General features: G+C 55.0%; 1 protein-coding gene across 6 annotated transcripts in view; it reads left to right on the forward strand.

Moving 5' to 3' along the window:
- The window catches only part of TEAD4 (TEA domain transcription factor 4), a 67,137-nt gene that overhangs the window by 28,446 nt on the left and 26,087 nt on the right, over positions 1-12,604 (forward strand). For 5 of the 6 annotated variants that reach the window (XM_081821040.1, XM_081821039.1, XM_081821044.1 and 2 more), the window contains exons 3-4: positions 10,778-10,842; positions 11,288-11,350. In XM_081821040.1, coding sequence (XP_081677166.1) covers positions 10,778-10,842; positions 11,288-11,350 — 128 coding nt within the window. Of the gene's footprint in view, positions 1-6,428; positions 6,585-10,777; positions 10,843-11,287; positions 11,351-12,604 lie in introns of all 6 variants that reach the window. The other variant, XM_081821045.1, reaches the window with a different exon arrangement.

The raw sequence follows: 12,604 nt of genomic DNA on the forward strand, positions 1-12,604 counted from the left end.
GGGTGGAGCGCAGGACAAACCTTGAGAGCTGTCCAGGTCTCTTGCTGGGAAGCCATGATGTGTCTTCAGGATACTGAAGGATACTTGGCAGGATATATCTTTGTGCTTGAAGGAACAGATTTTCTGGCAAACACATGTGGCCAGGGGGCATTCAGCAGGAGAGAGCTGAGGGTGCTGCAGGTATCTGGTGGGGGGGGTGGGGCATGGAGATGGCAGAACGTGGCAGAATCAGCAGACATTTATTGGAGTGCCACTGTGGACCGGACTTTGAATGCTGAGATGTCTCTTTTTGTGAGTGTGTGATAAAATACACAGTACATAAAATTTACCCTTTTCACCATTTTTAAGTGTACAGTTTGGGGGCATAAAGGACTATTCACGCTGTGGTGCAGCCACCAGCACCATCCTTCTCCAGAACTTCTTCATCTTCCTGAGGCTCCATACCCACTCGGCACTGACTCCTGTTGCCTCCTTCTCCTGGCCCCTGACCACCACCACTCTGTTTTCTGTCTCTGTGGACGTGACTACTCTAGGGACCTCATACAAGTGACATCAGACTGTCCGCCCTGTTGTGACGGCCTTAGTTCACTTAGCATCATGTTCTCAAGGGTCCTCCATGTTGTAGCCCAAGGCCGAACTTCCTTTTGCAGCCTGCATAACATTCCATGGTATGGCTAGACCACATTTTGTTTATCCATTCGCCTGGCGGTAGACATTTGGTGGGGGTTGCATAGTTTTATGTAGTTGTTATGGGTAGATATTTCTCTCCCCACTTCACATGTAAAGGAATTGGGTGAAGAGACTTTGTTGTCGGTCAGCAGACAATTGTGACTGAGTCCGTTTGGGCAGTGCAAGCCTGCAGACCTCTGGCAGGCCTTGGAGTGAACTTCTGTTTGGCCCAAGGGGAGCTGTTGAGTGGTGGGGGGAAGCACGATGAAAACGGTGTTTGGCAAACTGTCCTGGCCATATTGTTGTCCCGTTTGTGGCTCTCCTCCTGCGCAGAGAGACAGGGAGGGGTAAAGGGTGGGGGGATCACACAGGGGTGGACCTGGCAGGCGAGAATTCTACCACTGAACCACCAATGCTGACATCAGGGGTGGACCTGGGAGGAAGAGAGGGGAGGGGGGCCAGGGCCAGGAGCCTCTTAATTATGCCGAGGAAGACAGGAGTGGTCAGTGGCCTCTGACATCTTTATTTCTTGGATCTTTTCAAGGGAGGAGGGAGAAATTGTAACCGCTGGTTGCAGATGCAGAGATAGAAGCTCAGAGAAGCCAAGAGTTTCTCCCAGAGTCTCTCAGGTAGTAAGTGGGAGAGCAAAGGCTAGAAGCGGTTTCCCTGCCCCCAAGCACAGTGCTCCCCCATCACCCTGAATGGCCTTTGTGAAGCCTGCTGCCCCGCCTGCACCTCTGCTCCCTGCCCCCGTCTCATGCTTGGCCCGGGCTCCAGGTGGGTCAGGCACAGGGCAGGGGCACTGGAGGCTGCTCCCCAGTGTCTGATGACTCACCCGGCCCCCACAGCACCTGTCCTCCGTGAGTACAGATCCTGCTGGGGTCCAGACGCTGGCTTATCCCCATCTCTTCTTACCAGGCGTGGGGGCTGAGCCAGGGCAGGACCGCTCACGGAGTTGGTGAAGGGGCCCTCGGCAGGGGCTGCCGTCCAGCTGGGAGGTATATATAGCTCTGAGCTCAGCCCCGTGTGTGGGATGGGACCCTGGGAGGTGGAGGAAGAGGGACAAGCTGCCAAGCTGACTCAGACCTCGTCTCGCTCCGGCTCCTCTCCTCCATCTTCTCATCTTCCCTTGGGGGACCCACTCTTGCCATCCTCCAGTGCCCCGGCCCCATCCTGGGCCCCTGAGAGCCAGGTCTGCACACACCCCACTTCCCGCGGTCAGAGGCCATCGGTTGTTTTCCAGGTGGGCCAGCCCAGTGAGACACAGGGCGGGAGCTGAGAACAAGCAGGCAAGAAGAGGCCTCAGACAGGGAGAAGAGCAGGCTGATCTAGGGTGCCCCGAGGAGGGGGAGTCTAGACCTAGAGACTCTTGAGGACAGAGATTCGGCCCGCTCCCAGCTCTGGCCCCAGCGCTGCCAGAGTGGGGCACTGTGAGGAGGGCCAGGCAGACATGAAGATAACATGCCGAGCTACAGGGCAGATTAGCGCCTGTTATTTCTGAGCTGAGCCTCCCACACTTGTGGATGGGCTCCCGGGGCCGGGGCTGCTAGCTGGCTTCTGCTCACGGCTGCCTTCATTTTTTTGCCCCGTCACTCTGTGACCCTCACCCTGGCACTGCCACACTGGTCACTCTGACCTCCTTTGGCCAGCCTGGCCGCTGGCCCTGTGGGCAGGTGGTGGGGAGGTGAGCGTGGGGCAACTTCTCACCCCCATCTGCCCGCACACTCTGTCTTTCCCTCCCCTCACAGCTCCGACTTGCCTTCTCTGTTCTGTCTGCAAGAGGGCTAGCTGGCTCTGTCTTCCTGTGCATCCATTCTTTCCTGCCCGCCATGCTCTTGAATCTCCCAGCTCTCCTGGTCTCTCTCCCCTCTCTCTGCTTCTCCTCTCCTTGCTTCCTCTGTTGTCTCCCTGGGTGCCTTGTGGCCCAGGCTTCTCGTTCCCACTAGCAATCCGGCAGCTCTTAAGCAAGCAAGGTCTCACTGTCCTGAGCCAGGCTGGGGCTGAGGGCTGTGGCCTCTGTTCTCCACGACTTCACGGGGCAGCAGAGGGACAGAAGAAACAACTTTAGAAAGTAAACTCATGACTTATGTTATATAGTGTCACCCAGAGGGCTAGGTTATCTTGGAAGTTTTCTGGAAGGAGGTGGAGCGTGAGCAGGGTAGAGGAGGGAGGTGCTCAGGGAAGGGGAAGAGAGTGAGCACTGGCCTAGAGGTGGGACTCTCTGTGGTGGTTTTGGTGGGCGATCTGGGCAGGTGCTGTGATGACGACTGTCAGAGCTGAAGGGACCCTGTTTTGGATGAGTCATGCAGCTCAGGAGAGGCAGAGTGGGGACTGGGCCCAGGTCACTGAGATGATGGGACAGCAGCCTGCAGCCTCATCTGAGCTTCTGCTCCCTGCCTCTGCCATGTTCCTTGGATCCTCCACTGCCCTTTGCTCTGTCGCCCTGTGGTTTCTGGATCCTGCCATGTCCCCCGTCTGGCTTACAACACTGACTTCATACTTCTGGAGGCCTGACGATGTGACCCTCAGTTCAAACTTGCTCTGTGCTATGGGCTGGTGTGGCCTTGGGCTGGTGGTCTAACCTTTCTCAGCTTCAGTTCCTCATTTGAAGAACTGGGGAGCAATGTTAATAATGCCACCTTTGTTTGGTTTTGGTTACATTCATTTGTTTATTTTATTGTGGGAAGGTAGACAGCACATACAGTTTACCATTTTAACCCTTTGAAGTTGCAGTTCCGTGGCATTAAATTCGTTCATCTTGTGGCACTTCCATCACTACCATCCGTCTCCAGAACATCCTCATCCATCCCAGACTGAAACTCTGTAGCCATTAAACACTGACTCCCATCCACTCCCCTGTCCCCCAGCCCCTGGGAGGCTCTCTTCTGTGTTCTGTCTGTACGAATTTGCCTATTCTTGGCACCTCATGGAGGTAGAAGCAGTCATACAGTATTTGTCTTAGCACAAGGTCCTCAAGGTTCACCCATGTTGTGGCCTGTGTGAGGGCTCTGTTGCTTTTTATAGCTGAATACTATCCCTTTGCACAGATACACCACATTTTATATATCCATTTAGGTCTTGGTGAACACTTGGTTGTTTCCCCCTCTCCCCTGCTGTGACTGGTGCTGCTATGAACATGGGTGGACAGGTCTCTGAGTCCCTCCTTTCAATTCTTTTGGGTATATACCTAGAGATGGAATTACTGGATCATAGGGTAACTGTGCTTAACTTTTTGAGGAAGCGTCAAACCGTCTTCCAGGGGCTGTTCCATTTTACGTTCTACCAACAATGCACAACGGTTCCAGTGTCTTCACGTCTTTGCCAACACTCGTTATTTTTTGTGTGTGTGGTTTTTTTTTGAATAGTTATCCTTGTGGGTGTGAAGTGGTATCTTGTGGTTCTGATTTGCATTTCCCTAATGATTAGTAACGTTGAACATCTTTTCCATGTGCTCTTGGAAAGAAGACCTCACCTTTCAGTGTTGCCACAGGGATGAGAGCACATGGAGGTGCTCAGTGAGCAGCAGTGGGATGTGGAGCCGAATGGGACATGTCCTCTGTCCTCAAGAGCTCCAATTTTAGTGAGAGAGGAAGATAGGAGCTCCAGTGACTTTTATTTATTTATTTATTTATTTATTTATTTATTAAAAATTTTATTTATTTGACAGAGAGAGACACAGCGAGAGAGGGAACACAAGCAGGGGGAGTGGGAGAGGGAGAAGCAGGCTTCCCGCCGAGCAGGGAGCCCGATGCAGGGCTCGATCCCAGGACCCTGGGATCATGACCTGAGCCGAAGGCAGAAGCTTAACGACTGAGCCACCCAGGTGTCCCTCCATTGACTTTTGGCCAAAGACTTCGAGAAAGGCACAGATCCCTATGCACCAGGATTTGGAGGTGGGAGTGGGCACACCCACTTGGGTGGGGATCAGGGACCGCTCCTTGGGGTGGTGGCCTTGAAGGCGGGGTCGGATTTCACCAGAAGCCTCAGAGCCCTGCAGGGACAATGGTGGTTCTAGCTCAGATGTCAGGCCCAATCACTGCCTTCTCAGGCTGCAGGCAGAAGTTTCTTGTCCACAAATAGCCTCTTCCTCCTGCTGCAGATGTTTATAGCTTTAGCTGGTCCCTGGACAGAGAGGCCCCCAGGCCATCGGGATTAGGGCTGGTTGTGGAGGACGGCTGGCTTACTCCCTGGGGTCTCAACCTGCCAGGGTGAACTGGAGAGCTAGTCAGAAGGGCTCACTCCCCTGAGAGGCCTCTGGTGAGCCAAAACCCAGCATGTGCAGGTCCGTCTCCTCTTGGGGGGCGGGGGTGGGGCTCTGCCCGCAGGTTCTCAGCTTTTTTTACTTTTCAAAACTAATAGCCTTCATTAAAACATGGCCTTATGAACATAGCAGTAGCAGCAGACTTTGCTGACCTTCTGCCAGGTGGTAGGTGCTTTACTTCCTTGATGCCATTTAGTATACTTATGGCCCTGGGGGGGGCTGGTGCAGAGAGGGGAGGCAATACAGATGGAATGAGATGCAGAAATGGCCTGTCGCAGACAGGCTTGTGCAGATGGGATAACGATGTCAGCAGTAGTGTGTGGCCAACAAGAAGCGGGGGGTGGCTGGTAGGTATGTGTGAAGCCAAGTGTGGGGTTAGGAGGAAATGGTGGTGACCGTGTGGGCCCTGCATCGGGGAGGCTTCACCCTCAGCCTGTGGTTAGGCCAAGGCTCCCCTTTGTCCATCGGCTGCCCTTGCTTCCCATGGTGGAGTGGGGCCGTGGGCGGAAGCTGGGGCTATTGGACACATGTCCCCTGACAGATGGGCCATAGTCTGGCGGGGGTGTCTTTTCCAGCCCCACCCAGGCCCTCTCTGGGGTTGGCCAAGGCCACCTGTCACACTGTAATGCCCAGCTGCCCAACTGGCCCTGCCGAGGTCCAGGCTGGCCTCCCACTAGCCCAGCATGTGGTCTCTGCACTGGAGGGGAGAAAACAGGCCTGGCTTTGAGCAGCACGTGGCAGAGCTGGGACAAGGATGTGGGTCTCTTTCCCTCCCACTATCTCATCTGGATTTTCTACTCATTTCTTACTGCCCTTGCTCTCTTGGCCTGCAGTGTGGTTTCAGGGCTCAGCCTCTGAGCACATGCTCCCTACTTCTCTCCGCGTCTCCCTTTGACTCTGTGGTCTCCTGATATCTACATCATGCATGGCATGTTGGCTTCTATCAGCTGGGGGAGCCACAGTCCATGAGAGAGTGAAAACAGTGGGCAGGCTCTTGGGTCCAAATAGTTGGCTTTTCCTCCAGGACCTGGGTCAGGGCGAGGGGCAGTCAGACATAGCCAAGGGCTTTGCTTCATGCAGAGACCCGGAGAATGGGGGGATCGAGCCAGAGGGAGGAGCCCCGTGCTGTCTTGCAGAGGCAGCTCCCAGCCCAGCCGAGGGAGGGCAGCCGTTGTGGGATAGTCGTGAAGCCTTAGAAGCGTATGTTCTCATGGCACCTGGGACACTAACAAACCGTGTGACTTTGAATAAATCATTTCCCCTCTCTGGGCCACAGTTACTTCTTCCCTGGGCTACATAAGACCTCGGGGGCGACCAGGTCCGGCCCTTGCTTCTGGAGATGGCCCTCACTCCCACGTTAAATAGAAGTCATACTGTGTGATCCTGAAGAGACAGGCTCTGGAACCAGATTGGATGGGTTTCGGTCTCGACCACTTGCTGGTCTGTGACCCTGAACTGCTTTCCAAACCTCTGTGGGCCTCGATTTCCCTGTGTGTAGAACGTGACGATAGTAGCAGCTGCGAAGAGCGGCCGTGAGGATTGAAAAGGAGAGCACAGATCCGGCTTCCCCAGCGCACAGTCTGTATTTGCACAGTACATGTTCACGACTGCCGGTCTGGCTATGAGAGCGAGAGACACTGTCGCGGCCCCCCACGTAAGTGTGAAGCCGGGACTCGATGCCCGCTGGCCGGGGTGACCTCTGAAGCACCCCGGTGGCAGGAAGGAAGCTGGTCGGCCCCTCTTGGCTCCGCACACCCCCAGAGACCCAGCACTTTACTCCTGCCCAGGGGGAGTTCTCAGCTCCTGGCATCACCTCTGATGAGCAGAACAAGGCTGGGTGGAATAATGGCCTGAGATGAGCTGGTAAGGGGGAGGGGAATGCTGCTCCAGACAAAGGGAGGGCAAGATGCATAACTTGGAAAAATACAGACAGCCTCGCCAGCCTAGACCCTTTGGATTTGGCTCCTGCGGCCCCCAGCATGGCCTGTGTGGTGGCAGAGCTCCCGAACCCTGTAGTAGAGGGCAGAGGTTGTTGTGGGACCAGGAGGGGGCTCTGTCTTCAAGACCCAGGGCTCCTGGCACAGGAGACCGTCCTCTCTGATGTCTGGAGTAAGGGTCTCAGCCCCTGGCGGGCATGGGGCCCACTAGCTGCTGCTCGTCCTGTAACGCGGAGGAGGGGCCACTGTGCACAGGGCCGGGAGGCCTGCCCAGGGATAGAGAGCATCTTCGGGGTGCCGGGCACTCCCTGCGCTACTAGCGGTGGCTGAGCCAGTATTCAGGCCCAGGCAGCCACTGTTAGATCTGCGGGTGGGTGATCTGGGTGAGGTTTTCTGCCTTCAGTGTCCCCATCTGGTACTACGTGCGATTGCCCACCTTTCTATAGGTGGGAGGGAGGTTTGCTGGAGAGTTAGTGAGGGTCACGCTTCAGGACCATCACTTGCGTGTCCCCCTTCAAGTCCCTAATCTTTTTATTTGTAATTTAAATTTGTAAAGCAATTTTATGGGAGTATAATAGCCATACAGTGAACTATACATATTTGAAGTAGACAATTTGGTTAAGTTTTGACGGGATGTAAGCATACCTATGAAACCAGTTACTACACATCAAGAGAGTGAACATGTCCATCTTAACCCAAAATGATCTTTACCTAATTTTGTATTTATATTTTAAATTCTTTTTCTCAGAGAGAGCCTCCCAAGTTTTAGATGCTTTAGGCTCCACAAAAATCTGGATTTGCTCCTGCATATGGAGGCTTAAATGAGGCCAGGATAAGAAAGCACTTAAACTGCTGTGTTGGACTAATCAGAAGTAAAAGGTGATTTGCTTTTATTTAATGTGTACCTTACCTGTAGTAGGCTAAAACGCCTTGTGGGACATGTGGTCAGCGTTTTCTCACCATTGCCTTATCATTTAACAAGTATTTATTGGGAGCCTACTACAGAAAATAGCAAGCAGTGTTCTAGGTGTTGGGTGTGAACAAGTGAATAGACAGACAGACATCCCTGTTCTCAGGAGCTTTCCTTCTGCTGGGAGTGGGGGTGGGGGGAGACAGTGCTCTGAGTGAGTAAGCAGATCACATGGTGTGTCCGAAGATGCTGGGGAGAACAGCAAGGACAGTAGGCTGTTTAAGGTGGGTGGGTGGAGGTGGGGAAGCTGTCTCTTAGACAGTGGCACCTGAGCAAAGAAGGTGGGAAGGTGAGGGAGTGGGCCATGCGTGGCTGGGCTGAGAACACGGCACACAAAGGCCCTCAGGTGGGAGTGGGCCAGACACGTCTCAGGAACAGCCAGGAGACCCAGTGGGAGATGCTGTAAGGTCAGAGAGGGGCTGGGCTGGGGATGGAGTGAACAGGCCCTGTGGGGGCTTCCAGGCCATTGTAGGGGCTTGAACACTTGCAGTCTGAGTGAGATGGGAAGCCATGGGAGGGTGTTTGAGCCACAGGATTGCTGTGATTGCTGTGGTTGCTGTGTTAAGAATAGGCTGAGAGCAGGGGATCCAGGTCGAAGGTTATTGTCATAGTTGAGGCCAGAGAGGATGGGAGCTTGGACCATGGAGGGTGAGGTGGTGAGAAGTGGCTAGATTCTGCATATACATTTGACCTTTGAACAATGTGGGTGTTAGAGGTGCCAACCTCTACCCCCCCACCCCGCCACAGACACAGTGGACAGTCCACATATAACTTGACTCCCCTAAAACTTGACTGGGATGCCTGGGTGGCTCAGTCGGTTAAGCGTCTGCCTTCGGCTCAGGTCATGATCCCAGGGTCCTGGGATATAGTCCTGCATCGGGCTCCTTGCTCGGCAGGGAGCCTGCTTCTCCCTCTGCTGCTCTTCCTGTTTGTGCTCTCTCTCGCTATGTCAAATAAATAAATAAAATCTTAAAAAAAAAATTAACTACTAATAGCCTACTGCTGATCAGAGCCTTGCCAATAAGATAAACAGTCGATTCCCCTGCCTTTCCCAGCAGCAGCCCCAGTACTCGGCCGCTCACCCTTCTTTGGGTGAGCGTGCCATCCAGCTCTGTGATCAACCTCCTGGTCTCAGGAACCCTCTCTCCTCCCTTGCTCTTCTCGGTCCCAGGCTGGGCCCTGAACTAGACAACTCACACGGGCCTGTTCTTTTTACAGCAAAGGAAACTGAGCCACAGAGAGCTCTCACTGAGGTCTGTTTCCTAAGTCTCTAAACATTTGATTGGAGTAATTTGGAGGAAGAACCTTAAAAGGGCCTGGTTTAAGAAGTGCAATCTGGGTGAAGGTCCATAGAGGAATGGGACTTGCCAAGATCCCATACCTTGTTTGTGGAGGTGCTGGGCTACACCTGGCTCCCCAACTCCCAGTTCTGGGACCCGCTTACAGTCACCACTGGTGATGACTTAGACTCCGGCCAGCGATCATAGCATTTCCTAGCTGCAGCGTGAGTGTCTCTGGTTAGACATGCACGGGACTGTTGAACCATCTTTAGACGTTCGTTTAGAGGAGCCTGTGGAATACCTCTCCGTGGAGAGCTTTGAGAAGAGACATGTCACTGGATTCCTGTTTTAGGTGCAGACCAGCCCACAGGTGATAGCCTCAGGGTCTGATCCTCCCGCCCTCCCTCCTTCCCCTGACACAGACCGTCCAGCACTCCCAGGCCAGCTAGTCTTTCTGGCAGACGAGACCTCCCGAGGGTGGCCTCTTAATTCAGCTTTGGCAGTGGGGAAAGGTCATCTGGGGGGCCAGCTTGGACTTGGCTGTGCTCTCCGGTTACAGCGGGGTGGCGGACAGCCCCCTCGTCTCGGCCCCACCCCCCTGCACCAGCAGCCTCCTTACTCAGCCACAGCCCTCCAGGCTCAGCAAGGCTGGCAGGATGGGGCGGGGCTGGCGTCTGAGCCCGCTGGCCTCAGAGCTGGCCCAGGGGGGTGACAGCTCCCCCTCAAGCCCCCTTGCTCTCCCTCTCCCCAACCCAATGCCCTTCTTTATAGTCTAATCCTACCCAGTGGTCAAGGTCCAGCGGAAGGCTCACCTGACCACCCAGCCTGAGCTGACCCCTGTGCTCTGAGCACACTGTGTGCTCCCTGTCCATGGCCCGCATTGGGGTTACGGCATGGACACACGTCTCTCCTCAGCTAGGTGGTGGTTTCTTTGAAAACAGAACCTCCTTTCATAATTGCATTTACAATGGTAGAGGTCGTGGGTGGCTCCTTACAGTTTTCCAGGATCCCTCAGACACAGCCTCAGCCTCTAGGGGACTGGGCCCATGGCGCACACGCGGTGTTACCTATTGACTGGTCTGGTCAGAGCCATGCAGCTGGAGGTGTGGTCTGCCCAGGTTTTCTTTATCTGAGTTCAGGGCCTCGGGCCTCCTCCCTGGGGACGCTCAGTGTCTCAGCACTTTGGTCTCCCGTCAGGAGACAAGGCAAGACATCTTGTAAGGTCCTGCTCATTTATGGAGGTGGTAGAAGCTGTGGCCAGTGGCGGGGGGGCTGCATGGGGGAGTGTCAAGGCCCAGGCACTGCCCTGCAGCCTCCCAAGTGTGCAGAAGGCCCCAGGAGGAGGCAGGACAGATTGGCAGCTGTCAGGCTGCTGTGGAGTAGGGGGAGGAGGTGGCCAGTGTGGGAGAAGGGAGCTCCCCGAGTTTGTATGGGGCCTGCAGCCCTGTCCCCTCCTTGCTCTCAGGTTACCACTCCCCCAGCAAGGCCTCAGCTTCCTCTTGCTGCTGGGAGATTCCTGGGATCCAAGGAGGGCACCTGCAGAATCCTCACCCCAAGTCCCCACTCAAGGTGGGCAGAGGATGAGGGAAGGGATCCCCAGATCCTCCTGTGTTTCTGCCTTTGTCCTTCTCCTGCTGAGAGCATGTTGGTGTCTCTGTAGGTCGGAATGAGCTGATTGCCCGCTACATCAAGCTCCGGACGGGGAAGACCCGCACCAGGAAGCAGGTGGGCCCTGGGAGATGAGCGTGGGTCCTAGGGGCAGGTACCCCAGTCCCAGTCTGCTCCCGTGGTGGGCCAGGCCCTCTGCAGGACTGAGGGTGGGTTCTCGGTGGGGCTGGTTCAGAGGGGTTATCTCTTTTTGGTGTGCCACAGACCGTTCAGTTTCCCTGCAGTCCCTGCTGCCATCAGCTGGGAGGAAATCCTTCCCCTCCCATGTCCAGGACACCAGAAGAACAGAGAGTGCAGGACTGGCGTTGTACTTTGATTTATTGCCAGACTCTGGATTAGCTGGATGTGGCAGGACTGAAGGCCCATCATTGACTGCCCCTTTCATTCACTCATTCACTCAGATGTGGTTTGAGGATGGTGGAGGGCTGAGGGTCGAGGAGCCAGCACGGGGAGCACAGGGCTCCTGGGAGGTAGGGACAGGAGCCTTCTCTTCCTGCTACAGGTCTCCAGCCACATCCAGGTGCTGGCTCGTCGAAAAGCCCGCGAGATCCAGGCCAAGCTAAAGGTAAGGCAAACCAGCAGCAGTGGGAGGGAGGACCTAGGGCACAGGTGGAGCCAGCTTCCTAGAAGTTAGGGCTCTTTTTCCAGCAGGAAAAGTATTCCCTTTGGGTTCAGGGGCTGGCTGTTCATGTGCAGAGCCAGCATGCTTCCTGGGATTCAGCCTGTAACTACTCCTTGTCTGCACAGGGAATGACAGTTGATGTCAGAGCTGTGTGTGTGTGTGTGTGTGTGTGTGTGTGTGTATGTGTGTTTATGACCACCAGGCTCTACAGCATCCCCAGGTCACAGCGGGATTGCCCTCCACACCCCATTCCTTGAGGACCTCCTGGAGGCCCTGGCCCCTCCGTGCCATCCCCTGAGCCTGCGGGGTGGTCAGGCTTAGGGGGCACTGCTGTGGGGGTGGGGTGGATGGTACTGTGGGAGCTGGTGGAATTCCTTCCTATGCTCTGCTCTCTGAGATGGGCAGTTCTCTCCCCTTCCCAGATCAGTCCCACCTCACAGGGCCACCCCCCAATAGGGGGCAGTCTGTTTCCCACAGGACTCAGGCCTCCTGGACACTAGAGCCAGGGGACCCTTTTGGTGAATACCAGGTGGGAATGAGCTCCCCATAGAGGTGTTCATCGCAGAGCTTGCCCAGCTACTTGGCAGGAAGAGCTGACATTTGGGGTCTCAGACTGAGGCCAGCAGTTAACACACTTTTTTTAAGCAGTGGAGGTCCCTTTTGTTTTTTCCCCAAACAAAATACCACACCCATATGTTAACAAAGGAGCTACCTTGGTCAAAGCTAGGTTGGTGCAGAATAGACCAGAGACCCCCTGCTCCTATTTACCTCTCATGCTCCATGACTCTTGAACCCCAGAGTAGCTTAGAACCCAATTAAAAACCACTGCACTAGATGAGCTTGAAGGTCCTATGTGGCTCTGGTTGTCCATGATCCTGACACTGGAGGCTCCGAATGAGTGGGGGGAACTCCCAGGAAGCCGCGTCCCACTGCCCACTCAGCCCAGCTGTCCCCCGCCCTCACAGCTGCAGTCCAGCACCTCGCTCCTTTGTCCCCTGGACAGGTGGCTGGGCGTCAGCTGTCATCACTCCCTCCCTCTCAGGCTGGGCACACGTACTCCTGGAGGCCCCTGGGGCCTGGAGTCCAGTTTGCTCCCTACTTCCCCTCTCTGGTCTGCCTCTGACTCACTGGGACCCTGGCAGAGAGCCAGAATGGAGAAGACACTTTCCAGTGTTCTGTTTACAGCCATCGAGGGAA

This window comes from Leptonychotes weddellii, chromosome 5 (assembly GCF_054177405.1).
Source record: "Leptonychotes weddellii isolate Sample4059 chromosome 5, ASM5417740v2, whole genome shotgun sequence".
In the NCBI taxonomy this organism is placed as follows: Eukaryota; Metazoa; Chordata; class Mammalia; order Carnivora; family Phocidae; genus Leptonychotes; species Leptonychotes weddellii.